Source organism: Peromyscus maniculatus, chromosome 2, assembly GCF_049852395.1.
Source record: "Peromyscus maniculatus bairdii isolate BWxNUB_F1_BW_parent chromosome 2, HU_Pman_BW_mat_3.1, whole genome shotgun sequence".
NCBI lineage: Eukaryota > Metazoa > Chordata > Mammalia > Rodentia > Cricetidae > Peromyscus > Peromyscus maniculatus.
In genome coordinates, this window is record NC_134853.1 from 32908467 (window position 1) to 32935911 (window position 27445).

Here is a 27445-nt window from a genome sequence, read left to right on the forward strand (position 1 = left end):
TGAATGGCCAATAGCTAGGCAGAGAAGGGACAGGCAGGGCTGGCGGGCAGAGAGAATACGTAGGAGGAGAAATCTAAAGAACAAGAAGAGAAATGAGAGGAGAGAATGAGGGAGAAAGAGGAGATGCCTGGATCCAGCCAGGCAGCCGCTAGCCAGCAGACACAGAGCAGGACATACAGAAAGAAAAGTAAAAAGTCCCGAGGCAAAATGTAAAGAGAATCAGATTAAAATAAGAGCAAAGATAAGGCTGTACATTTATAACTAAGCTGAACATTTATAACTAATAAGAAATCTTCATGTCATGATTTGGGATCTGGTTGGTAGCCCCAAAGTAAGCCTGCTACAGGTGCCTTCACAAGATGAACCATTTTACTGGTCCTCTATCTGAATTAAAAAAAACTCAATCATGTGTACATAAGGTATAAATATATGGCAGTTTGAATGTAATTGGCCCCCATAATCTCAGGGAGTGGCACCATTGGGGGGTGTGGCCTTGTTGGGGTGGGTATGGCTCTGTTGGAGGAAGTGTGTTACTGTGGGGATGGGCTTTGAGGTTTCCCTATGTTCAGGATACTGCCTAGTATCTCAGTTGATTTCCTGTTGCCTATAAGCCAAGATGTAGGCCACTTGGCTACTTCTCCAGCACCATGTCTGGCTGCATGCCACCATGCTCCCTGAAATATTGGACTGAACCTCTGAACTGTTAGAGAGCCACCCCAAATAACTCTTTTTCTTTATAAGAGTTACCATGGTCATAGTGTTTCTTCACAGCAATAGAAACCCTAAGATACAATGCTAGTATAGTAAAATGTTAATATGGTGAAGCAAATCAATATATATTCATCAACTTACTGTATGTTTAAAAACATTTTTTGGGGGGATCCCAGGGATGAAACTCGGGCCTCACATTTGCTAGGCATGTGCTATAACACTGAGCTACATCTCTAGACTCCATGTTTGAATTCATTATTATTTATTTTGTTTTTTATAGTGCTGGGATTAAAGGTATGTGCCACCACTGCCCCAAGTTAAACTTTTCAAACAAGTCAGTAATGTTATCTACTATATGGCAATGGCAGGAGCCATGCTGAACTGGCTCTACTAATCCCCAAAGCACATCTAAACTGTTTGTCTATCTACCTCATCTCAAAGATATTGTTCCTAAGCTAGGAAAAATCATTTTTCCCTGAGTAATCAGACACATCGTGATATGGTTTACCCCACTATCTACCCCTTTGAAAACAGGGATTACTTTCCCGTTTTAAATGTTTGTTTTTAGTGTGAGAGTCGATGGCAGGCACGTGCAGCTCACAGCACATGTGCAGAGAAGAGGGGACAACTCTGGGGAGTGTGCATCCTTTCTTTCCACCTGTCAAGCAGCATCGCTTGTGTGTTACATGCTCGATAGACTTCCAGGCAATTCTATGGAGTTCCCTTGCTGTCCCAACTTTTCTTTTAATTGGCTATTTCAGAATGTCCTTAAAGACAAACTGAAAACGCCAGTAATTCCGCAAATAAATAGGTAGATACATAGACGATAGATAGATAGATAGATAAAGACAGCTGTAATTCTAGCTACCTGGGAGGCAGAGTATGAGTTAACAGCCAGCCCGAGACACACAGTGAGAGGATTCAAAGAGAACAACTGGAGCACAGATCCAGTTCAGTTCACAGGCCCTCTTGATCGCCTGAACAGGGCATCTATTGTACAGTACTCCTTCGTCCGTTTGTTGTAAAGTTAGAGGACAAACGGCAACAAGGTCGTCATGAAGACTGTAATTTTGGAGTGCTACATGTTGACCACTAGAGTTGTATGTTTCCATGACTGATTCTTGTTATTAAAATATGACCATATGTGCTATAAAAATGGATTGGAGATCAATCAAAACCACAAATACAGTATGGTTCAACAGGGTCCCGACACTACATTATTTGTAATAGGCACAATAAATGAGCCAGGAGTGGAAAGCCCAGACAATACTGTTGGCTCTGCGAATCACAAAATGCTTGGGCTGTACGTTCCTTGGTGATTGGTGAGTTCTGTAGGCAAAGCGGCAGTGATTGACAGCAGCCTATCAGGGGCTCCTACTGCCTCTGTCTCTGGTGGAGATTAGAATACATGAAATACTGGTTCTTGTTTTTAGCTATCACATCACATTTGATCCAGGAAAGAATTGTGGTTAATGGAGAGGGGATGCAAAAAAGCACTTCCAGTTCTGACAAGTTAACAAAGTTGTTAACATATCCAAGGGCCCATTCTCTCTTGGAATACAGCAGAACTCAGGTTGTCTAGACTTTTGCTATGAAACAGTAACGAGAAAGTGCCACCATTAGTGGACTGCTACATCCACTCCAAGGGGAAAGAGCTCAAATAAAAGATGCTCATAAAACTGCAGGTCCTCACGGCACAGTGGCACATATATTCAATCCCAGCACTTGGGTGGCAGACAGAGGCAGATCTCTGTGAGTTCAAGGCTAGCTTGGTCTAGAGAGACAGCCAAGGGTACACAGAGAAATCCTGTCTCGAAGAACAACAACAAAACAAACAAAAAATCCTACAAGTTCTTGCTCTCTTCCCTGTGTCACACAACAGCTTTATAACAGCATCTGGTGATTTCCCTGTGAGAGCAATACAAGCTGTGGCAGGGCAGGCGGGTCTCGGGAAAAGCCAGCAGGAAGCAGGAGTACAGGGTCCAACTCCGAGCTTCTCAAGGTCTCTGGGCACACATGTTCTTTTATGCAAGGTGAGCAGCAAGAAGGGTTCTTTCTACCAGTGAGTCCTACACGTTGACAAGGGTTGAACATTCTGACCCTTTAGGAAAACATGCTGGAACACATGTAAAGGTGTTACTGGACTGTAAAATATATTTTAAAATGTGCTCATCATAAAAAGGACACTTTTATACATAGGATTTTATTTTGCACTGCTGTAACAATTTCATTCTAGACCAAGGGAGAAAAAGAAAGGATAAAACCACCACAGTGAGTAAACGACTAAAGCTTTTCTACTTTAACAGGATTTTCCATCTGGTAGATTTATTTTCGTCATATCCCTCAGAACAGACAGTAAGCTTACCATATTTGAAAGATCATAGATAGGTTGCCACTGAAAGAAAAAATTTTACACAGTCACTGTACATCAAGGCTGACAAACTGTCCTGCATGAAAAATAGACTTCGAAATCGTGTGACTAGAAGGGAACATTATTGTGTCTAAGGGAGGATTAAAGTGGCATGGCATGCCCTCTCGATGTGGTACTCACTCTTGGAGTCGCTTAGTGTTGCGAGTTCTGCTTCTGCCCTTCCCACTCATCATACTGTTTTTACCCAACAGCACTCATTAAGGCAAACAAATCCTTCTGTGAAGCGGTCTCAAGAAATTGTGGACAAAGAGCAAACTTTTGGCATTAAAACAGGTTAACACATACACAGCCTTTAGTAATACACATAAGCTTATTTTTCTTGGACTAGTGACAAGAAGAGATGAACATGCTCATTAACGATGTCAAAAAGTTTAAAAGTCAGAGTCCAAGCAATTCCTAACAATGCTTCTGTAGCTTCAAGCTCTGAACAGTGTAGAATTTATGCAAATGCATTAGACGTCAAGCTTGGCAAATCACACCCAAGCAGGTTATTAAACTATATATACAGAAAGCAAATGATAAATACAGAATTCAAAGAGTCCTTCTGTTTTTCCTTATAGCCTTGAAAATTGACAAACCTTTTGAGGACAGTCCTATAATATTAAACATTAGGTAACCACAGGTGCTGGGAAACCTAACCACACAAACTGATTTAAAATACTCACCATGACTTTGTAGTGTTTAATACAATTCAGCTCGTAGTTAAGGGCACAAGACAACATTTAACAAAAATAATCACATCAATTGACCTAGAAATCAAATGCAAATAGATATGAATACAATCTCCAAAATCTGTCTTTTTAAGTGAACATTAACCATTTATTCAAAGTTATACAAGAATCTGAAGGATTAAAGTCTCCTGTGACATAAAGCCATTTCAGATAGTTTCATGTCTCAGCTGAGCATGAGGAAGAGGGTGACGGGGTGCGTGGCTCCACTGGGCAGCTAGCCGTTAACAATGGACTCAACAGCAGCCTCCCCCTGCCTGCTGTCCGCCTTGGTTGCCTGCGTGCGTTGCATTGGTAGCAGCATGCTGAGGGCCAATTTTAATGCCGTTTGCCTGAAGTAAAAGAGAACAGGATTGTAAATAAAAGCAGACCCGACCAGGCCTAGTTCTTAGTGATTTAATTTTGCCAAACAACTCTAAAAAATATTTCAAGTAGATTTTTGAAACCAGGTGCTTCTTTCTTTTAAAAAGACCACAGAGGAAATGTCCTTGAGAAGAGGTCGTTACGGTACTGGTCAGTGGAGTCAGAGAATGCTGTTTGTCAGATTTTCCATAATGAAAACATTACCTGTAACAATTAGTACATGGAACGATTATTAAAGGATAAAAATATCCACAGTCTTTGCTGCTCTGACAGGATGTAAAATCTTCCCTCTAGACAGCATTTCTGTTCCATGTTGAATCAGCTGTGCAGGCTCAGGGGACATGAGTGTTCTGTGTCATCAATAATTTTTATGATCCCCAAAGACATGGCATGTTGCCAAGAACCCACACACAGAGTGGCTCTTTCATTCGTCAACCTCACACTTATGTCGTAACCCTCACTCCCTCAAGTGGATTTTACCTAAAAATACACCACTTTAGGAAAGTAATCCAGTAGCTCCAGAAGTGAAGCTCTTAAGGAAACTTTGCGTCCCAGTCAATCCCAGATTTATGGTGCTTGGCAGTTAGTTCCTCTGCTGCAGCAGCGGCGGCCTCGGGGCTTCTGGCAGCGGCTCAGTATTGACAGCGGCTGGTGCGGTTTCTTTGCGCTCTTTTGACTCCTCTTTAATAAAAAGCATGCCCTATGGCTCGTTGGTTCTGCCCCCTCTGGGCTGGTAGCAACTTCTTGAGGAATCAAGAAGTCAGGCTTGGCATTAGGCCAAATAAATAGCACGGCCTGTTGGCTCCTGACAGCACATTCCAGTCAAAGGCGCAGAAGGCACAGCAAAGCAGTCAGCTACTCTACAAAACCAGAGACAGCACAGGTGCCCTGAACCAGAGGCCCAGTTACTACTGTTCACTTGATGGGGCATTAGTCTCTGAATAGTGTTACCTTTACGTTAACTCAACAAGTACTGCCATGTAAATCTAAAGGTAAGATTTAAACCTGTGCTATTCCAAATTAAAAACATTAAGTACTTTTTGGAAAGCCAAGGCAAGCAGCTGACAGCCTCATCTAAGCACAGGCTAAGAGCTTCTTTGGATGTCTTAATACAAAGTAACAGAAATGCTTATGTGAAAGTAACAACATGGTCTATTCACATAAACATTTTGAAATAAGGATACACGCAGAGAGAAGAATTTAGGGCCAAATGACAGCTAGAGGACATTCTTAATCATCTAAAATGTCACACTTTATCCTAATCATGTTGACCAAATTGTGCTCAAAATAACACTAGGGAAAGCCATGCCAACTGTTAACTATATGCATTTATTTGGTCTCCTCAAAAATGTGTTTTGCTCTAATAGTCATTTCCAATCAGGAACTGCCTTCTCTCAGACCAGAAGAGAGCATGTCACACGAGTCCACAGGACACGTATTTACACACCAGGACATGACTCCCCAAAACATAAGCACATTTGGATAAATGTAGGTTTTCTTTACAACTGAGGGGAGTTTACATTGTTTTTCATTGCAATGAATACACAGGGCCATTTACTTTAATCAAATTTCATAAAATGGTCCTCTACCAGAACATAAACACTTAACTGCTGAACTACACTCACCAGGCAACATAAGCATCTACCTATTGTACTACACATACCATATAACATAGCTGCTAACTGAAGCACATCATTCACCAGGTACCATAAGCATGTACCTACTGTAATACATGTACCAGGCTTTCAGTTAGACGATTGCTAACTAATGTGGCAATGGGTGATCCAATGGACCCATTTCAGAAAAAACAAAACAAACACACAAACAAAAAACCAACCCCCACCCCCCAAATCATGGCTCCAAATACTAAGTAGAAGTCAACTCAAAATTAGTGTTTAGTCAACAATATTTGCATGTACATACCTCATTATTAATGTCAAAGACCCCTTCTTGGATTTTTTCATAAATTTCTTTTGCTGTGTTAATAAACGCCTGAAATATAAAGTAGAGAAATAGGTTTGTATGGTTCAAACCACACCAGAAAATGAACACAGTACATAAGCTCTATGGGACTGAAGGGGTTAAGAGAGCTTGTTGCTCTTCTAAAGAACTTTTGGTTCCCAGCACCCATACTGGGGGGTTCACAACCACTAGTAACTCCAATTCCAGGGGATCTGATGCCCTCTTCTGGTCTTTGTGGGCACCCAGCTCTACCCATGCCCATGATGGTGATGAAGAACTAGAGGACTAGAGCCGATCAGAGGGTAAAAGCACTTGCCATAAAAACCTGACAATCCTGAGTTTAATCCCATAAGGAGAGAACAGACTCCTCAAAGTAACTTTGACATCTATACACAAGGCACAGCGGGTGCATGCACACGCACCACCCCCCTCCACTTCTCCCCCACGCCCACACCATAATGTTCTCGAGAATATCATAACATTTGGCACATGAAATTGTTTGTATATCCTTAATAAATGACAAAACCCCTGATCATCTCAATAGATGCATAAAAAGCAGGACAAAATCCAACCACTTTTCATCATGAAAACATCAAATAGACTAGGAATAGAATGGAATGCTCCTGAATGATAAAGTATCTAGACAGTGGTTCTCAGCCTCCCTAATGCTGTGACCCTTTAACACAGTGGTTCTCAACCTTTCTAATGCTGATATCCCTTTGACACAGTGGTTCTCAACCTTCCTAAAGTTGAGACCCTTTAATACAGTGGTGCTCAGCCTCCTAATGCTGCAACCTTTTAACACAGTGGTTCTTGGCCTTCCTAAAGCTAAGAACCTTTAACACAGTGATTCTCGGACTTCCTACTGCTGTGTGACCCTTTAATACTACAGTGGTTCTCAGCCTCCCTAATGCTAAGACCCTTTAACATAGTGATTCTCAACCTTCCTAATGCTAGGACCCTTTAATACAGTTCCTCGTGTTGCAGTGACCCCAATCACAAAATTATTTTGTTGCTACTTCATAACTGTAAATTTTGCTACTATTATGAATTGTAATGTAAATATCTGATATGCATATGCAAAGGGTTATGACCCCCAACTGTTGATCACAAGGCAAATCTGACAGCATCCTCACTGGTGAAGACCGAACATTTTCCCTCTAACCTGAGGGAAGCAAGGATGCATGCCAAGCCTCATTTACATCATTAGCATTGCTGTTCCTAACAGCCAGAATATAAAACAACATGAACTTTTACCCACTAGTGAGTGAAAAATGAAATGTGGACTAGTGATGTAACAGACATTTAGCCATTTAAAGGATAAAGGTTTGGGCTATAATGTGGATGACCCCTGAAAATATGCTGCATAAAAGAAATAAACACATATAATTCAACCCCATTTCAATGAAATGTCAGAGCAGTCAAATTCATGCACAGAAAATACATTACTGGTTACTGAGGGTTGGACAGTGACTGGCAACTAGGGGATTTCTTTGCAGGGAAATGGAAATGTTCTCGAATTATCAGACAGGGGTAATGGTTGTGCAACTCTGTAAATAATTAAAGCTTATCTAAATGTACACCTGAAGAGTGGATTTTATGATAAGTGAATTCTATCTCCAAAGGAAATATGGCCAAGGAGGGGGGAAGAGTATCCTAATGAAAAGTCTGTACAAGAACCCATGTCAACTAGGTATTTCACACATGTCAACATGTTTGCCTAAGCTAATTTTAAAGGACAATGTTCCACACTGCTTTTGCCATACTATGTCGCCTGAATGACAGTCGGAGACTGGCCAGGAGAGGGTGCAGCAGCTCAGGGTGTTTGTCAGGAAAGCCTAAGGACCTGAGCTCAGTCCTGGGAGGATGTGGTGGCCCATGCTGTGGTCGGTTGGTCGGTCCAGCACTCCTACAGTGCCGAGACAGGAGGAGGGGGCATCAACTGGACCTAATGCATGCACACAGTGGCAGAAACTCATTTGTGGATTCTCTCTCACACACGTATCCTCTCTCAAGAAATCTTTCAAATAAAGAGTAAAAGAATCAGATTCAGATGATAAAGGGATACTGTTCATGCTGAATAGTTTTGCCTTCTCCTTCCCAGTGTACCACTATACTGTCAGAAAATTAGTATGTGTGTGAGGAACTATTCAGCAAGTTAAGTCTGTAAATATCCACAACTATCCTATGTTTACGTAGACTATTTAAGGTAGTTTATGAAAATATTACTAGTGCTACAGAGGGCACACAAATTCTAGTAGGGTCCAAGCTATTAGATTTGAGAAAAAAATAGGTAAGAGTCTTAGTATTATGAGGAAAGGCATCTTCCAAGTGGTTTTTGATGAAAATTCATAGGTCTTTTCCAGAGCCACCAGTACAGATTCGATGGAAAATTTGACAAGTAAAGGCCTCCTGGAGAGGAACAAATCATAACTCCCCTCTTTTCAATACTGGAAACATTTGACTGCTGAAGTTGCCATCATAGCTTTTGTTTCCCAATTAACAGACTGTTAGGTTTTCACCTTTAAAGGCTTTACCACTCCCCAGAGTAATCAATCTACTGTAGCTCAATTACTGTACCAAGCACACCCCAGTCAGCAAAGGAGATCTGAAAGACTGTGGCAGGAACAGAGGTATGAATATGCATAAATTCTAAGTGGTTGTGTGAATCATCACAGAGGGTCATGAGAATTTGCTGCAAAATAATGAGAAGAATTAATCATTGATGATCCACAAGGCACTTAGGATGCAAGCATGCTTTTCATGTGTGTACTGGCATTGAAGTGAAGGGAGAAATTGGCTTTCAATCAACTAAGAGCTGATTCACATTCTTCAAAACTGAGTTATCCCTATAAGTAAGTAAAAATTGAACTTTATTTCTAATAACAAGTTAATTACAATAATGGCTTCAGAAACTTGGCTAACTGAATCAAAAGACAAAGACTCGTGAGGTTGCAACTCCTATATATAGGGCACCATGTGTGTGCATGCCAACAATGCCAGATGGATTACAGGGTCCCATGTATGTAGGGCACCATGTGTATGCACGCCACCAATGCCAGACAGACTACCAGGTCCCATATATGTAGAGAACCATGTGTGTGCATGCCAAAAATGCCTGACAGACTACAAGGTCCCATATATGTAGAGAACCATGTGTGTGCATGCCAACAATGCCTGACAGACTACAAGGTCTCATATATGTAGGATACCATGTGTGCAAGACTGCAAGGTCCCATATATGTAGGTCACCCATGTGTGCATGCTAACATAGTTCCAGACAGACTACAAGGTCCCATATAGGTAGGGCACCATGTATGGGAGTATAATATTAGTGTTGCTAGACAGAACTATAGGGCCCCACATATGTGTTGTAACTTCACAGAAACAAACAGCTCTAACCCTAACCTAGTATACAAAGACTCAACCAGTTAAGCAAATTGTTGTTTTATGAACTCGTTGAGAAATCATTTAAAAACTGGCATAAGAAAGCTATGCTACATAAAATTTCTCGTTACCATACTAACTTTATCTCCTAAGCAGTATTTATTTACTACTTTATTAAGCACTTTTAAAAGCATAGTTGTAACACACACTTGAGATGTACTTTATATCTGCAAGGCATGAAATTAATTTTCTTTGAATTAAAATATATAGATAGTTATGGATTTTTCATTATAATTTGGTCTCTCAACGGAGTAGTCTTTGGATAATGCCATCTCTATAATTCTGATTCTACACTGAAGACACTAAAATGTTTTTTACCTGAGTACAATATAGAGAATACTTCATAAATGCACTACTTTTAGATATTTCAAATAAAAATTAATATTAAATGTATATTAGACAACTAATGACTGATATGATTCCTTACGATGTGAAATCCAGCATGACAAATGTGGACATCAGCACACCCATTTTAAACTCTATAGCTATTGGCTAAAATGGAAGATTCTTCAAATACAATGAACATTAAACCAACACTATTAAGGTTCACTGGTGGTCAAACTAACTTCTAAGTTAACAGCATTAGGATCATAGATAAAAATCTCTCCTTCTAATATGTAAAAATTTCAGTAATGAGAAATATACAATGATATAATAATAAACTTGCTGGGATAACATTGGTAATTTTAATGGAGATAGCTCAATGGCTAAGAGTAGTTGGGGCCCTTGCAGAGAACCCAGGTTCAATTCCCAGACCTACATGGCAGCTCACAACTGTCTAACTTCTAATTCCAGGGGATCCAATGTCTGATGCTTGCAGGTATCAGGCACACATATGGTGAACATATATTCATACATGAAAAACACTCATACACTTAAAATAAAAATAAATTTTGAAAAAAATTCTAATTTCACTCATTTCTTATCAGTTGTCATAGATATTTTTCATGTGTTGGTTCATATTGTCAATGTGACAAGATTTAAGATTACCTAGGAGACAAGCCTCTTGGCAGGCCTTTGAGGGGTTATGTAGACTAGGTTAGACTCTAGGCAGGCCTATGAAGGGTTATGTAACTCAGTTAGACTGTGGGCAGGACTTTGAGAGGTTATGTAGACTAGGTTGGGCTCTGAGCAGGCCTTTGAGGGGTTATGTAGACTAGATTAGACTCTGGGCGGGCTGGCCTGTGAGAGGTTATATAGACTAGGTTGGACTCTAGGTAGGCCTGTGTGGGGTTATGAAGACTGGATTGGATTCTGGGTGGGCCTGTGAGGGGTTATGAAGACTGACTGGATTGGACTCTGGGCGGGCCTGTGAGGGGTCACCTAGTTAGGTTAGCTGAGGTGGGAAGACCCACCATAAACTGGGCAGCACCATTTTATGGCCTATCGTTGGGAACTGAAGAGGAGGCATGGGTTGGCTTCTCAGTGAGCACCAGCACTTCTCTCTCTGCCTCCTCACTGTGAACACACACCTGAGTGCACCCCTGCTGTAACAAACTGTGTGCTCAAATACACCTTCCTTCCTTAAGTTGCTTTTCTCAGGCAGTTTTCCCTAGTAGCACGTCAAGTAGCTAATACAGTTTTTGGTTTTGTTTTGTGAGAAAGGTCTTACTATGCAGTCCTGGCTAGCCTCATACTCGTGATTCTCTGCCTCAGCCTCCTGGGATTACATTCATGTGCCATAGTGCCCAGCTGAACTGTTGGTTTTGGTTTATGTAGATCTCTTTGTGGGAAAATTTATTTAAGATCTTACTAAGGAGAAGGGGGCAAGCAACAAGGAAGAATTAATAGATATTATTATGGGGCAAAAATGAGCTGAGAAAGGGATGACAAATTAGTTCACTATGAGCACTGTAAAACAATGCTCAGCACATACATGTTTATGGAGCACAGACCATCCATCTCCTTATAGCCAGTGAGTTTGGTAATCCTTTGCTCCCGTGCACTGAGTACCTGTTTTAGCACCGGAATCCGGTGACACTCTTCCTCACCAGTCTTCCCCTCACCCATTCTTTGATGAATTGCTATAGTCGGTCCTTTACAGTTGTTTTCTTGCCTTCTACTTCAGGCACTAATCTTCCAACTCTCGGCAGCAGTTATCTGAGTGGTACTATTTATTATAAGGCACTTTTCAAGGACTGTAGAGCAGCACAAATTACCTATATAAAACCACACAACCTGGTAGCTGCAGGGCTGTGGTGTAGCACAGTTGGGGGAGCATGCCTAGCATACACACCGCCCTGGGCTTGCTCCTCAGCACCTCATGCACTGGGTATGGTGGTGCCTGCAATCCCAGCACATGTGTGGTGATGGCAGGGGCATCAGGAGTGCAAGGCCATCCTCAGCTTCCTAGTGGGTTTGAGGACACCCTGGACTACACGAGACTCTGTCTACAAACAGAACAACCACATCCCCCCACCCCCCACCCCCCAGTGGACCCACTACAAACGGGGCATAATTCAAGTATAAGCCCAGGGAACACATGCTGGTGAGTATTGCATGCATCACTTACAAAGGCACCTAGTAAGTGTCGAGTACAAGATACAAACAAGAAAGGACGTAGTTTCCACTGCGGCTGAACTAAAACCAGTTGGTTGGGAGAATCTAAGCACAAGAGCGCACATTTTAGGCCCAGATAGAGTAAAAGGGCTTCCTGCCTTAACTGACAGAAGATGAGTGCTGGGTGGCAGTGGTTCCTAACACACAACATACATAACACTCCGAGAGCTGACTGGAGAGAGGCAGGGGAGTACAGCATACCTTTATTATGGCTTTACAGCTTGTAAGTTAAAACACTGCCTAACTTTTACTTCCTGTGTACCATACTGCCACCTGGTGGCAGGACAGAAGTGAAAACCTGTTAAGTCTGACTTCAGAAAAACTCTCCAACACCCTGGGCTAATGCTAGAGAACTGACGTGTTCAGCAAGACAAGTGACCCGTTCTCTTTGAGCTGGGAAATGATGTAACCAAAGCAGTTTTTCAATTTTCTTCTCAAATGTTAAAAACAACTACATGCATCAATTTTCCTGTGCTAAAATAACAGCCAATAATTATAAAGTGCTTATTATGGGTAAGTCACTACACTAAGTGTTTTATATAGCTTTATATTGTTCCCTAAAGAAATTCAATTCATGTTTAGAAAAATGGAAAACTTCAATTTCTTTCAAGAAAGCTTACGGGTGTGGGATGCAGTTACGCCTCTGAAGCTAGTACACCACTTATGGCGGGACTGGGCTCTTCTGGCCCCAAGCTCAGCACCGGCCCTCACTGGTGTGGCTTGAGATGACTGCTGTACTGGAGAAAGGGGCAGGGCTTAAGTCAGCAAGCCCTGCGAATACTGCAGTGAACGAATGGTGGTCAATGCTCCTCAGTCAGTGAAATATCGTGATTAAATAAAACACTAAAAAGTGTATCAGCTGCAAGTCATGCACAGAGTGAACATTAAAGAGTCAGATACACCGAGACAGGACAAATGTACACAGATGGAGCAGTCCTGTGAAAACACTAGGCAAACTTTCTATTATGGAGCTTACATACAGACCTTCTAACTTCATCTGGATCCTCCGTAATCTACTTTAGTGCAAGAAGCCTCAGGACACAGTGGCTTTCAAACCCTATTTCAAGGCGGTGCTGCTGGGGCTACTCTTTGGGATGAGGTAAAGAGGAGAGACAACCAATGGATGCTAAAGCCAATTTGCCTTAGCTTCTTTCAGCTTCCTGTTTTTTCCACAATTGCCACAGTACCCTACATTCCAACCAACAGTGCAAGAATGTCCTTTTCTCCACACACGCACTAGCATTCGCGGTAATTTTACTAGGTCTGTGTCATGAAGATCAAGAGGCTACAGCAAGCTAGAGAAAGCATTCCTTCCCAGAACTCTAAGGATGTCTCTGTTTTTCTGGTTTCACACATTTCTAATCTCCTAGGCAATAAAATGAATGCAGGGGAGAAAAGGAACTACCAAGTGGTTAGAAGACTAAGAGGCAAACTGGGTAGTGGTGACGCACACCATAAATAACTGTAGTACTCGGGAGGCAGAGGCAGGCAGATTTTTGAGTTCTAGGCCAGCCTGGTCTACAGAGTGAGTTCCAGGCCAGCCAAGGCTACACAAAGAACCCTGTCTCAAAAGAGGACAGGAAGAGGAGGAAGAAAAATTAAAATTAGAGACTCCCAACCCAAGCTGAAATGCCTAATGCCAAGAAAACCAAGGGTAAGTACTGGTGAGGACGTGGGGAAAGAGCGCCCTTGTACACTGCTGGTGAGAATGGGAACTGGAAGAGCTACTGTGGAGACTATCACTGGAGGTTTCTCAACAAGCTAAAAACCAACTGCCATATGACCCAGCCAAAGGACTCCTGGGCATATTGCAGTCAGATGGGTTCTCTTACTTGTATGAATGTTTTGCCTACATATATGTATGTGTACCATGTGCATGCCTGGTGCCCTGGAGCCTGCCTGAGGTCAGAAAAGAGCATCAGACTGCCTGCAGCTAGAGTTACAAATCATTTAGGCTACCATATGGGTGCTGGAAATAGAACTCAAGACCTCTGCAAGAGCAGTAAGTGCTCTTAATCACTGAGCCATCTCCCTGGCCTGCAAAGAATGTTCAAGTTCTACCAGAGACACCTGCACACCAATGTTTATTGCCTCACTATTCACAACAGCCAGGTAATGGACCAGCCTAGATGTCTATCAACAGAAGAATAAACTAAGAAAATATGATACACATACAAATGAAATTTTACTCAGCTATAAAGAAAAATAAAATCATGACATCTGTAGGATACAAATGTTAATTATACAAAACAGCTGGATTCAGAAAGTCAAATTTTGTGTTTTCTGCCATATGTAGATTTAATTTTTTATGTATTTGTACATATGTGTGTATGGATATATGGATATAGGTCATGGAGCCAGAAAGAAGACTGAGAGTAGAAACGAGGTCTTAAGTAGGGGAAAGAGGTTAATAGAAGACATGTGACACAAAAGCAGAACGGGGAACCTAAAACCTAACCCCAGACTTGGTATGCACATGTGTCACTGGCTTCAGTGGGGGAGACACACTAAGTATCATAGAGGGCACTGCCAAGGAGACCAGATCTAACCGTGTCCTTGAAGAAGGGCATTCATTTCACAAGCAGAGGGCACGTCTGTGGAGGAGGAAGGAGACACACTTTATAGACGATTATTTCCTACTTTAACAAGAGAGTACATCATAGGGTGCTGTCAACCAAAGGGCCTTGGCTGTCCAAGCATGGAGTCTGATGCTCAGACTGTGGAGGACCACTCCACGGTTTTAAAGAAACTGGAGAGTAACAATCATTTTTCACTTTTTGGAAGATCTCAGACAACAGTGTGGAACACTGAAAAATGAAGACAGGAAGTCTAATTAGGAAGTAATTAGGGCCAATGAAGCAACAGGTGAAAAGTAATACAGATTACCAGAATGAGTGACTAAAGGAGAAGAGAAACACATAGGAAAAAAAAATATTGGAGGCTGGACTAGAATAGTAAAGGACTCTAGCTCAGTGTGACCAGTCTATACCTACAGTCTGAAGAACACTCATGAAGAGCTCTCTAGAGGAGCTGAACTTACTAACCTAAGGTGATATCTGAACTTGGATTTAACAGGCATCTCTACTCAACTTTGAGAAGTTTGGAGACGCATAAAGAGATGGTATCATCAAGCTAAGGAAGCTGTTTCTAAGAGCAGTCAACGGTACCCGAGAGACTATTTAAGATAGGAACAGAAATCCATTTGTTAGCTATGGCAATCATAAGGGTAGATGAGTTTACTCATGGGTAAACACTAAGTAAGAAAAAGGACTAAGGAAACTCTCATTGGAGACTGGAAGAGAACATATCCAGAACTGGAGTGATGGGTTTTTAAGACAGTGGAGACTTAATCATGTAATTACATACTGCTAGCCAGGAGTGAATAGAAAAGAAGGGATGGAGATCACGAGAGGAGGGTTTGCAACAACACGAGGTGAGGGCTGGGAAGAAAGAGCACTGCCAGCCTTTCCTCTGTGGTAACTGAAGTGGGGTCTGCACTGCAGCAGGAGTCTTGGGCAATCTGAACACCCAGTACCACTGGAGACGCACTCATCTAAGATAACCCATCTTTACAAAAGTGTATGAGACAGTTGAATCAGAAGACACAGTAGTTTTGTGCTGCCCACCACATGTAAGTGGTACCATCAAGTTAGAGGGGAAAAAAACGACGTACTGGGCTGTGTTAACAGATTCACAATTTCCCCAAAATATGTGTGTGTGTGTGTGTGTGTGTGTGTGTGTGTGTGTGTGTGTGTGTGAGAGAGAGAGAGAGAGAGAGAGAGAGAGAGAGAGAGAGAAAGAGAGAGAGATATGCTTAGAAAACTAGGAGTTACATAAAACAGCAATTTTTTCTCTGAAATGAGGTTTTACTCTATGCCTAGGCTAGCCTCAAACTCACAGCCAATCTCCTGCCTCAGTCTCCTGAGTGCCAATATTACAGGCATGAGCAGTCATACCTCACTTCTTCAGTAGATTTCTTTACAGTGGGCTCTCAGACATTAATACACTACTGTGAATTCTGGCTCTTGAAAACAAGGACATTACACATGAAAGCACTAACACCCTCTGAATAGCTGACTGCATTATTATGATTGGCATGTACAGTATTTGGACATTATGTTTAAAAGGACTGATGACAGTTACCAAAAGTGTCAAAGGTAAATTATTAGGGGGGAAACGATAGAATAAGAATATTATTGTTGAAACTGGTTTTCTTGGTTAGGTTTACTACTACTGTGATAAATGCCATGGCCAAAAGCAACTCAGGTAAGAAAAGGATTTATTTCATCTTAAAATTCAGGTAGCAGGCAGTCCACCACTGACAAGTCAGAGCAGGAACTTGGAAGTAGGATCTAGAGCAGAGGCCATGGAAGAGTTGCTTACTGCCTCTTTGTCTCCCATGGCTTGCTCAGCCTGCTCGCTCTCTCTCTCTCTCTCTCTCTCTCTCTCTCTCTCTCTCTCTCTCTCTCTCTCTCTCTCTCTCTCTCTCTCTCTCTCTCTCCTTGCTCAGCCTGCTCTCTCTTTTTGTTTTTCCTCCCTTCCTCCTCGTCCTCTTCCTTTTTTCATTTTTTGAGACAGAGTTTCTCTGTGTAACAGTCCTAGCTGTCCTGGAACTTGCTTTGTAGACCAGGCTGGCCTCAGACTTACTGAGATCTGCCTGCCTCTGCCTCCTGAATGCTGGGATTAAAGAAATACAACTGGATTTACATACAGATGGTTGGGAACTACCACATGGGTGTTCAGAACCGAACCCAAGTCCTCTGGAAGAGCAGCAGGTGCTCTAACTCATGTGATCTCTTAACTATTAGTGACCTCTTCAGCCACCAAGTTGGTTGTTATTTTTGATCAATCTTTTTATTTTGACACAAGTGTCAACTGGTACGCAAGTGTATGAAGCAATATAGTCACCTAGTATAGCTTTTCCTTAGTCTTCCCAATGGTGATGTCCTAGAAAACCATAGTACACCATCACAACCAAAATACCCAAATAAGCAAATAAAAAAAGACAGATTATTATTGCAAGACTCTGTGGCAGTTGAGTAAGAATGGCCCCATAGGCTCATATATTTGAATGCTCAGTTACCAGGAGGTAGAACTCTTTGGTAGGCTTAGAAGGATTAAGTAAGATATGACCTTGTTGGAGGAAATGTGTTATTGGCAATGGGCTTTGAGGTTTCAAAAGACCATACTGGCCCAATCTCTCTCTCTTCCTGCTGCCTGCTGATCAAGATGTAGAACTCTGAGCTACTTTTCCAGCACCATGTCTGCCTGCATGACTGCTATGTTCCCCACCATGATGATAATGGATTGAACCTCTGAAACTGTAAGCCAGCCCTAATTAAATGCTTTCCTTTATATGAGTTGCCTTAGTGATGGTGTCTCTTCATAGCAATGCAACAGTGACTAAGACACTCTTAACTTTTGTCTTTTTATAGTCTCATGCACTTCCTCTCATGCAACACACTCCTGGGCCCTGGCAGTGACTCATCGGTTCTGTGGACTCTAATTTCGTCACCTCAAGGAAACGGGGCAGAAAGACTCACCCAGTGTACTAGGCTTGGTGTTGGACTTTAGTGAGCTCAGCAGCCTGGAGGTTCATCCAGTATTTTCATGTATCAACAGTTTTTCCCATTTTATTTTTTAGTAAGGAAGTTTCCTTAGACCCAAAGGCACCAGGTTATTTCTAGCTTGGGACTATTATGAATACTAGTCTATAGTTTGCTGTGTAGATTCTCACTTATCTTGAGTGAGTGCCCAGAGGTATATAACTGCTAGGTTGTTTGGTAGCTCCATTTAGTGTAGACTGCTAGAATGTTTTCTAGGTGGCTGTGTCACTCAGTCCTACCAGCCATGTGTGGGTGACCTAGTCTCCATTCCCACCAGCATTTGCTGTTGTCATTCTCCTCTCACTTGGGCTATTTTGGTAGGTATGCAGTGCTATCTCCTTGAGGACTCACTATTTATTTGTTTGAGACAAGGTCTCATTATAGAGCGTTAGCAGGCCTGGAACTCACTCTCTAGACCAGGCTGGCCCCGACACGGAAATCCTCCTGCCTCTGCCTCTCGAGTGCTGGGACTAAAGGTGTGCAGCACCACCGCCCAGCTGAGATTTTAGTTTTTATAGTGTAGTGTAGATTTTGGTCTTTTATTGGCTCTGGCTTAAAGAGTGCTTTCTCTTGGTGTGCAAAGCTCCCTCTCTCTCTCCCATCTCCATAAGAATCTTTTGCAGAGCACAGGTTCTGGAAGGTCAATTTAAAAAATGTTTCCTTTTAAGAATTATTCCTATCAGAGAGGGGGTGGGTGGGTGGGGAATTACTCCTTTGGAGGCAAGTATGCCTAGGTCCCAAGTGTCCCTGCTAAAAGATAAATAGTTGAACATTTTATACATGATTTCACTGTCCACTTAGAGTTTATTTTCTTGTATAACACCCAAGACTCCTGGGGCTCGCCTTCAGCTGCAGCAGTGTCCTTTGTTACTAGGTGGTCTCATCACTGATGTGCCCTGTGCCTTTGTTAAGCCAGCTGTAACTGTGGAAAGATTTCTAAGCTACGCACTCTGCTCTGTAGATGTGCATAGCTATCCTCCCTGAGCATCGTCTTAGTGGTCACAGCTATGAAAAACCTGAAGCCAGGCAGTGAGACTCATCCTGTTTTTCCTTCCTTTGCTTTCGTTACTATAGTCCCTTTGCCTCTCTGTATGTCTACCATTATTCCTTACATGTACTAAAAACGTTAGTGGAACTTGTTTTTGATAGAAATACTGTTAAGCCTCTACGTCAGTCTGTAAAGTGTCATTTTCTTAGTCAGTGTTCTATCACTGTGAAGAGACAACTCTAACCATGGCAGAAAAACAGGATGAGTCTCACTGCCTGGCTTCAGGTTTTTCATAGCTGTGACCACTAAGACGATGCTCAGGGAGGATAGCTATGCACATCTACAGAGCAGAGTGCGTAGCTTAGAAATCTTTCCACAGTTACAGCTGGCTTAACAAAGGCACAGGGCACATCAGTAATGAGACCACCTAGTAACAAAGGACACTGCTGCAGCTGAAGGCGAGCCCCAGGAGTCTTGGGTGTTATACAAGAAAATAAACTCTAAGTGGACAGTGAAATCAGGTAAAATTCTTATAAAGGAAAGCATTTAATTGGGGGCTCCCTTACAGTTTCAGAGGTTTAGTCCATTGTCATCATGGTGGGAGCATGACAGCACACTGGCAGACATAATGCTGGAGAAGGAGCTGAGAGTTCTACATCTGGATCTGCAGGCAGCAGGAAGAGAGAGACACTGGGCCTGGTGTAAGCTTCTGAGACCTCAAAGCCACCTCCAGTCACACACTTCCTCCTACAAGGCCACATGTCCTAATCCTTTCAAATAGTGCCACTCCCTATGAGCCCATGCAGGCCATTTTCATTCAAACAACCAGTCATCAAGGAGCTAAATATTACAAACAAGGAACACACACTGTTTATCCATCTACTTAGATCTTTTCCTTTATTAGTTTTTGTAGTTTTTATTGTATGTTTTATACATACCCACACACAAACAATCACATACATATTTAATTTTCTGCGTGTTTGGTAATATGCACATGTGAGTGAGGTGGGTGTCATCCTCAGTTGCTTTTCCAGCTCACTTTTCAAGTGTTTTGAGATGAGATGTCTCTATGCAGCCCTGGCTGTCCTGGTGTTTGCTAAGTAGACCAGGCTGGCCCGGAACTCCGAGATCCTCCTGCCTCTGCCTGCCAAGTGCTGGGACTAAAGGTGTGAACCACCACGCTCAGCTCTATCTTACTTTTTGACACAGTATCTCTCACTGAGCCTGGTGCTCAATGATTTGGCTAGACTGGCTGGCTCCTGGGATCTGCTTGCTGGGTTTTTTTTTCCCCTCTCCAACCTCCCCCAACCCCCCCACCCCCGGGGTTGCAGGCATGTGTGTGATAGTGTTAATAATTCAAACTCAGGCCTTCTGTTTGCCATGTCCAGCACTTTGCCCACTGAGCCATATGTCTAGCCTGCTATACAGATTTTCAGATTTACATCTAAGCATTTAATTTTTGTGCAATTATAGGTAGTACTGAAATTTGAAGAGAAATATAATTGATTTTTGTGTTTATCACGTATCCACCAACCTTGCTGAACTACATTAATAATTCTAGATTCTTACCTTGTAAATTCCTGGGGATTTTCCCACTGATGTAATTATACAAATACAGTTTTATCTGTTCTGTCCTGAGCTGTACATCTTCATTTTTTTTTCTAATAATAGTGTGTAGGCTAGACCTCCCATCAATATGCTCAGTAGAGCAGAGATAGACATTTTTTCCTTGTTCCTGAACTAAGGGGCAAGACATTCGGCTTTTGTAATGAAGTATACTTCATTAGCTTTAGTTGTATGTGGGGTGCGTGGGTACACTCTTTAATGAGTTGAGGAAATTCTCTTCAATTTTATTTTCTGAGACTACCTCCCTCCCAAGAAAAAGAAAAAAGAAAAAAGAAAGAAAAGAGAAAAGTAAAGTGTTTGGATGAGTAATGAATTTTATCAAATGTTTTCTTTGCATCCATTGCTATGATCAGCTTACAATGATTCCATTTTGGACACCAAGCAAACACGGCAAGAGGAATTCATTCGGTCATGACGTGTATACGTTTTATATACACACATACATGTATACATACTGAAATTCTACTTGCTGGGATTTTGTTGAGGACTTTTGTCTACATCTCTATAAAGTCTACCAGTCTGTACTTTTCTTTTATTTGTATTGTCTTTGGTTTTGTGTCAGAGCAATGTTATTTTCATAAAAGTTTTACTTCTTGCTGTCTGGAAAAGAGTCTAGAACATTGGTATTCATTTCTTTCTTAATGTTTCAAATTCTCCAAAACAAAACAAAACAAAAAAACCAATCTGGACCTACAGATTTCTTCTGAGGAAGACTTTTTTGTTTGTTTATTTTGAGGCAAGGTCTCTCTACATAGCCCTGGCTGTCCTAGAACTCACTATGTAGACAAGGATCTCCAGAGATCCACTTGCCTCTGTCTCCCAAGTGCTGGGATTAAAGGTGTGGGCCCACCACACCTGGCTCTGGGGAAGCTTTTAAATTATGAATTCAACTTTCTTAACAGTTTAAAGGACTATTCAAACTAATTATTTGAGGAACTTCTACATAGCTAAACACATGAAGTTCCTGGAGTGTGGTGATGCTTCCTAACTTTCTCCTACACTTTGAGCTATGCACTTCTCTATCTATCTAACAAATAACTCCATGTTTTGTCTTACTAGGTTAATCACAGTGAAAATATGCAGTCAAAAAACTGCAGCTCTGGCAAATAACACCCAGAGTTTAACAATTCTTGCCAACATTCACCTCACCACAACTGTATACCCCACAAGGAAGTCAGAAGTCTGTACTGGCTCAAGTGGTTCCTTTATCATGGGCTCCCCAAGACCATATTTAAAACTCTTAATGTTACCAGATGACTGTGGGATGTTTAAATACTGTTAGCACATGATCACAAGGCTGAGGATACACAGGCTGAAGAGAGAGGAGCAGGATAGAGAGATACTTGTCCTTAATGATGTTGCTGGGCTGCTGAACCATACCCAGGAGCCACTCCATCTGAATTTACAGGAAATAAACAGTCTTAGTGGTTGAAAATCTGAAATTATTTGATACGGGGGGGGGGGGGGGTGTTGAGATAGTTTGCTCAAGAGAAACTGGTTCAATTCTCTGTGTTGTCATCTCTGTGGTGTGACTATTTACAGCACTCTCTTATTATCTTTTTGTTACCGATGCTGGTAGCTTTGTGTCTCCTGGACAGTCAGTCTTGCCAGAAGCTTGTCAATTTTATAAATTCTATTTTTTATCTGATGACCCAATATTTTGTCTCCGGTCTTAAGGCACTTAAGAAAGCTTTTATTTTCTAACATTAGCTGTGGACATGGCTAGATCTCCTTTCAATTGTACCAGGTTTTGCCTTAGGAATCTTAAGCTGTGTCTGGTAAATGCACATTTAAAGACTCCCATGGCTTCCTGGTAAGCTGACTTATTATGGAGTATATTCCCCCTTGTCTCTGACAATTATCTTTGCTCTCATATTTACTTCACCTGTTACTAATATAGCTACTTCCACTTTCTCTCCTCGTCTTTTTCAGATAGGGCTTCGCTGTGTAACTATGGCTGTCCTGGAACTCACTCTGTAGACCAGGCTGGCTTGAAATTCACAGAGATCTGCCTGCCTCTGCCTCCCAGGATTAAAGGAGTGTGCTACCACTGCCCGGCTTCCACTTTCTGTTATTAATGTTTACATATTATTTTCTCAATTACTTCACTTTCAATCTCCCTATATTGTTGTATTTGAAGTTTCTTGTAGACTTCTCGTAGCTGAGATATATTATTTAGTCCTCTCTGCTTATCTCTATCTTTTGATTGAGCTTTCTATTACATATTATTATTACTGACATACAAAGCCCAAGTCTATCATATTTTTTCACTTCTCTCCTTTACGTCTTTCCTGTGCATGTGTCTTACCAAGGCTCATTGGCATTAGCAAAAAACTCTACCATTTATGCCAGCCTTTTTTTTTTTTTTTTGGTTTTTTCGAGACAGGGTTTCTCTGTGTAGCTTTGCGCCTTTCCTGGAACTCACTCGGTAGCCCAGGCTGGCCTCGAACTCGCAGAGATCCGCCTGCCTCTGCCTCCCGAGTGCTGGGATTAAAGGCGTGCGCCACCACCGCCTGGCATGCCAGCCCTTTTAAAAGACTGTATTCTGAAATAGTGCCTCCCCTAAGTGACCCAAAGTGACTGTAATACTCCTGTGTCTGCCTCCCAAGAAGCTGGGACTACGGAATGCATTACCATGCCCAGCTTCCCTGCTGTCTTTTGATTTAAACAATTGTTAGCCTTAACTTTGATTTATATATTGTTTCTGGTGTGTCTCTTTATAAGATCTTTCAAGTACAGCACACGGTATTATCCCATACACATATAACTAACCACTGTCTACTAGTATCTTTGTTTTAACCAAACCTAGTACAGTTTAGAGAATGTTCTTTCTATGATGTCCCTTCATCATCTATGGATTAAAAGATTTCCCTTTGCCTACACTGATACCTACACTGAGCAAGGTTGCTTTAACCATAAGACATATTTTATAACACTCAACAGTGTGTCATAGTCATCTTCATTTTAGCATGTTTTTCTTTCATTACAATGCTCTGAGATATCTTTTTTCATTTTATTTCCTATAGACATTCTTCTATGGTGGATCTGCAATTGACAAACTTATTTATCTGACAATGCCTTGATTTTCCCTTCATTCCTGAAAGACATTTGTGGTAGGTAAATAATTCTAGGTTAACAATTTTTTTATTCAGCTCTTGAAAAATTTGCCACTTTCTTCTGGTTCCCATGGTTTCTTTTGAAAAAAATATTATGTATATGCATGTATATATGTGGACCACATGTGTGCAATACTCATAGAGGCCAGATAAAGGAGTGGGAACCCTCTGGAACTGGAGTTACAGATGACTGTGAGTTGCCACATAAATGATAAGATTGAACCCCAGTCCTCTGCAAGAACAGCAAATGGTCATAACCTCGGAGACATCTCTAGCCTGTTTTATGGTTTCTGATGAGAAATGTCTCTTGAATTCCTGTGTCTCACACTCCAAACACCCTGGGGTTTTGAAGTTGTTTTTTTTTTTTCTTTCATTTTCAGAAATTTGACCATACAGACCATTCTTTGCTATGGATTTATTTGGTGTTATTTTGTTCGGGTTGGCTTGGCTTGAATCTGTATGCACCGTCCCTCTGATCCTCCTAATCTATGAAGTTATCAGTCATTTTTGTTTTGAGTATATTTTCAGAGACACACTCTTTCCCTTCTTTTAGGACTAATTAAACATAACTACTTTTGTTATAATCCCACAAGTCGATTTGGTACTATTCAGCCGATTTTTTTTTCCTGCAGTTTAGAAGTCTCTTAACAAAAGATCAAAGCCAGGGTTTAATGCATACAAGGCAAATGCTATACCACTAAGCCACATCCCTAGTCTATCTCTGCAATTTAAACTGGGTAGTTTCTATTGTTTTAAAACTTAAAAAAAAGATTTATTTTTATGTTATGTACAGGTGCTTTGCCTACTTATATGTCTATGCACAACACGCATGCAGTATGTACAAAGGCCAGAAGAGGGCAGTACATTCCCTGAACTGGAGTTAAGGTAGCTGCCATGGAAGTACTGAGAATTGAATACAGGTCCTCTGAAGAGCAGCCAGTGCTTGTAACTTCTGAGCATCTCCCCAGCACCGGCTTCTGTTGTTTAATCATGTCAATTGCTATTACTTTTCTCAGTCACACCTCTATCAGACTTATTAATTTCAATTATTACACTTTCAAGTTCTAAAACTTTTCATAGTTTTTGGTAGTCATACCTCAGGTTTATTTATGTAAACAGCACAGGAGTACCCTGGCCTCAAACAGGTAACAGTCCCGGGGTCACATCAGTCCTCTACCACGTAGAGAGTCTTCATGTGGCTGAGCCTAAGCAGGAGCTGGAAGTGGAGCTGGGAGCCGAGAAAACTAGCAATTCATGCTTCTCAGTTGTGGGTGGGTGATGCAGGCATGCTGACTGAGCTTGTGACTGATACCTTTGGAGTCTAGAGTTTTCGCACCCCTGTGGACTTTATGAAGACACACATCTCATGACCGTGTTGGCTTGTACCTTCTCTAGCTATTCCTCCTTATAGCTCTTGGCATATGCATATTCCTCAGGAACTCAGGGTCTAACTCCTTAAAGAGAGCTAAGTTTTTATGACTGGGGTTTATTTAAGCTACTACTGTATTGTGTGTGCTATATGGTTCTTGAATTTGGCTACACGTGGTCCATAACCTGCTTTTTCCATTTCTTTTGCTAACACTTTAAGACATTTCACCTCAATAATTCTATCTTTTCCATCTCAATGGTTCTTTGCTTTTGTTTCAGGCAGGGTCTTACTCTGTATCCTAGGCTAGTTTGGAACTCACTTATCAGCCCACGCTACTGATCACAGGAATCCCCCACCCCCATTTCAGCCTCACAAGCACTGGGATTACAGGTGTAAGCCACCAAACCCAACCTCTTGTTCATTCAGTGTACAATCTTCCTGGTCTAGGTACACAGGGAATCTTCTACTGGAACCCAGGCATTTTGAGGACTATGTTGTGAAACTCTGGATTGCATTTAGGCCTCTACTTTGGTGGGCTTCCTCTGCTTCCAGTGCTCTAAGTGGGAAGTGGTGGTTCTATTTCTTTACTAAGTAATGCTGGGAAAATCTTAGTCTAGTGGTGGTGGGTATGGCACCTCTTTTTTTCTGCAGTGACTACTAGTCAATTTTTTGTCCTCCCCTCCAAGACCTATTTATTTATGTACTTTATGCATATGGGTGTTTTGATGCATTTACATCTGCACACCAGAAGAGCCATCAGATCCCATGGGACTACAGTTATAGATGGTTGTGAGCTGCCAAGTGGGTACTGGGAATTGAATTCAGGACCTCTGGAAGAACAGCCAGTGCTGCTCCATCTCTCTAGCCTCTTCCTGGTTGTTTTTGAAGTAGGACTCACTACGCAGCAAACTGGCCTGAAGAACCGGTACTACAAATGTGTGCCACCATGAGCTTCTGTCCCTCCCTCCCTCTCCCGTTCTTTCCTGGTAGGGCTGGGGATCTAGCGTAGGTCCTGTGCAAGTCAGACAAGCACTTTATCATGCCCTAGCCTAGAACAGCACTCTACGGCCCACAGATCCCTAGGGACTCACTGTTGCATCAAGGTGCTCCTTTCCTGGGACTCGGGCTTTTTTTTTAGCTATACTTGGCAGCAGGAAAGTTAAGCTAGTCTATCTCCTCAGGAGCAGAAGTTAGCTACTGGGTTAGTCTCAAATTCACGGCAATTCTGAGTCACCTGGGACTCAGTGCGGGGACTCCAGTCATTAGTCACATGTCCCACTTGATTCCACCCTTTTTAAGATCACAATATAGTCCTCCATATTAAATACTTCATCATAGTATGTTCAGCTTTTGGAAGGCAAATTAGATTTCATTGTTAAGTAAATGCTATGTCCTTATAAGTAAGGCAAATTCTTGCTCAGATGAAATTTAAACAATTAGTCTATAAATCATAAGTATAGGTTTATAGTGCTGCTCATCTACTCCAGGAACACAGCTTTTCATTAAAATACCCCACTAACAGGACAACAGCAATTTACTACAAATGAATGCTGTTAAGAAAAAACACACACAAAGGCATTAGAGACAGAATTAGGATAAACGTTTCCCATGAATCTAAGCCTTGTTATGTGACCTCACAATGTGATTCTTCGTGAATGCAGACATGCTTCAGATGTCTTGAAACCCTTCCCCACCAAAGACTGGCCTTTATGATGTCAAATACAACACCACCAAGAGAGGAGAAGCTCCCTGAAACGGTAGCTTCAGATGGACGTGTGCATTTCTACTTGAAGACAGACAAAAGGGTGGAGGACATTTCTCATTGGTGTTCTGGGTGACGGGAAATGCATGTTATCAATCTGTAACTACTGCTCCTAACAAGCACGAGCTGGTGCCTGTAGGAAACACATCTAGAATCATTGCAGGCTATCTCATCAAGGATAGATAAGTGGATCTTACCAAGGAAGATTTCTTCACTGAATAAACCAGTGTCACAGAATTACCACAGTTAATTTCTGAATTCAAGAGTTAACTGAAGAGCACCAAGTATTAATTTAGTATTTACTAATGAGATTCTATGTCTACAGTGCTATGCTAGCTGATGCACAGGGCCCTTGCCTTGGCTCTACTTCAAATAAGGAGCTTTTCCAGCTACTGTTTTCCTGGGTCTCTTCCATTGTTATAAGCTGGTCTCACGGGAGGAGCGTTACTTCCGTAAGCTGCTTTCTCAGTCTTATTTCCTCTTTGGATAAAATACAGAATATAGTAATTCTAATAATCTATGTGCAGTATATCCAAATAATATACATAAAAATGTATTCAGAAAACTAACAGTTTGGGCTGATTAGATCAATGAAAAAAATATGAGATAATATAATTGTTACCCATTAAAGACAGCAGGATTCTCAAACAGTGATACTGCACACAGATATACTGACATATGCAGGCTACTGGGCTTCAGAAGACAATGCAAGAGCCGAACAGGAAATACACATCAGAAGAATTTCAAAGAAAAGCAACTGTTCTACTTTATTATATT

At 41.6% G+C, this 27445-nt stretch overlaps 1 protein-coding gene across 1 annotated transcript in view; it reads right to left on the bottom strand.

The window, feature by feature from the left end:
• Positions 1 to 2895: 2895 nt before the first annotated feature.
• Rab2a (RAB2A, member RAS oncogene family) overlaps positions 2896 to 27445 on the bottom strand; it is an 89163-nt gene continuing 64613 nt past the window's right edge. The window contains exons 7-8 of the mRNA XM_076563933.1: positions 6157 to 6225; positions 2896 to 4202 (exon numbers count right to left, since the gene is read on the bottom strand). Of these exons, the coding sequence (XP_076420048.1) occupies positions 4107 to 4202; positions 6157 to 6225 (165 nt within the window). The 3' untranslated portion in view covers positions 2896 to 4106. The remainder of the gene's footprint in view (positions 4203 to 6156; positions 6226 to 27445) is intronic.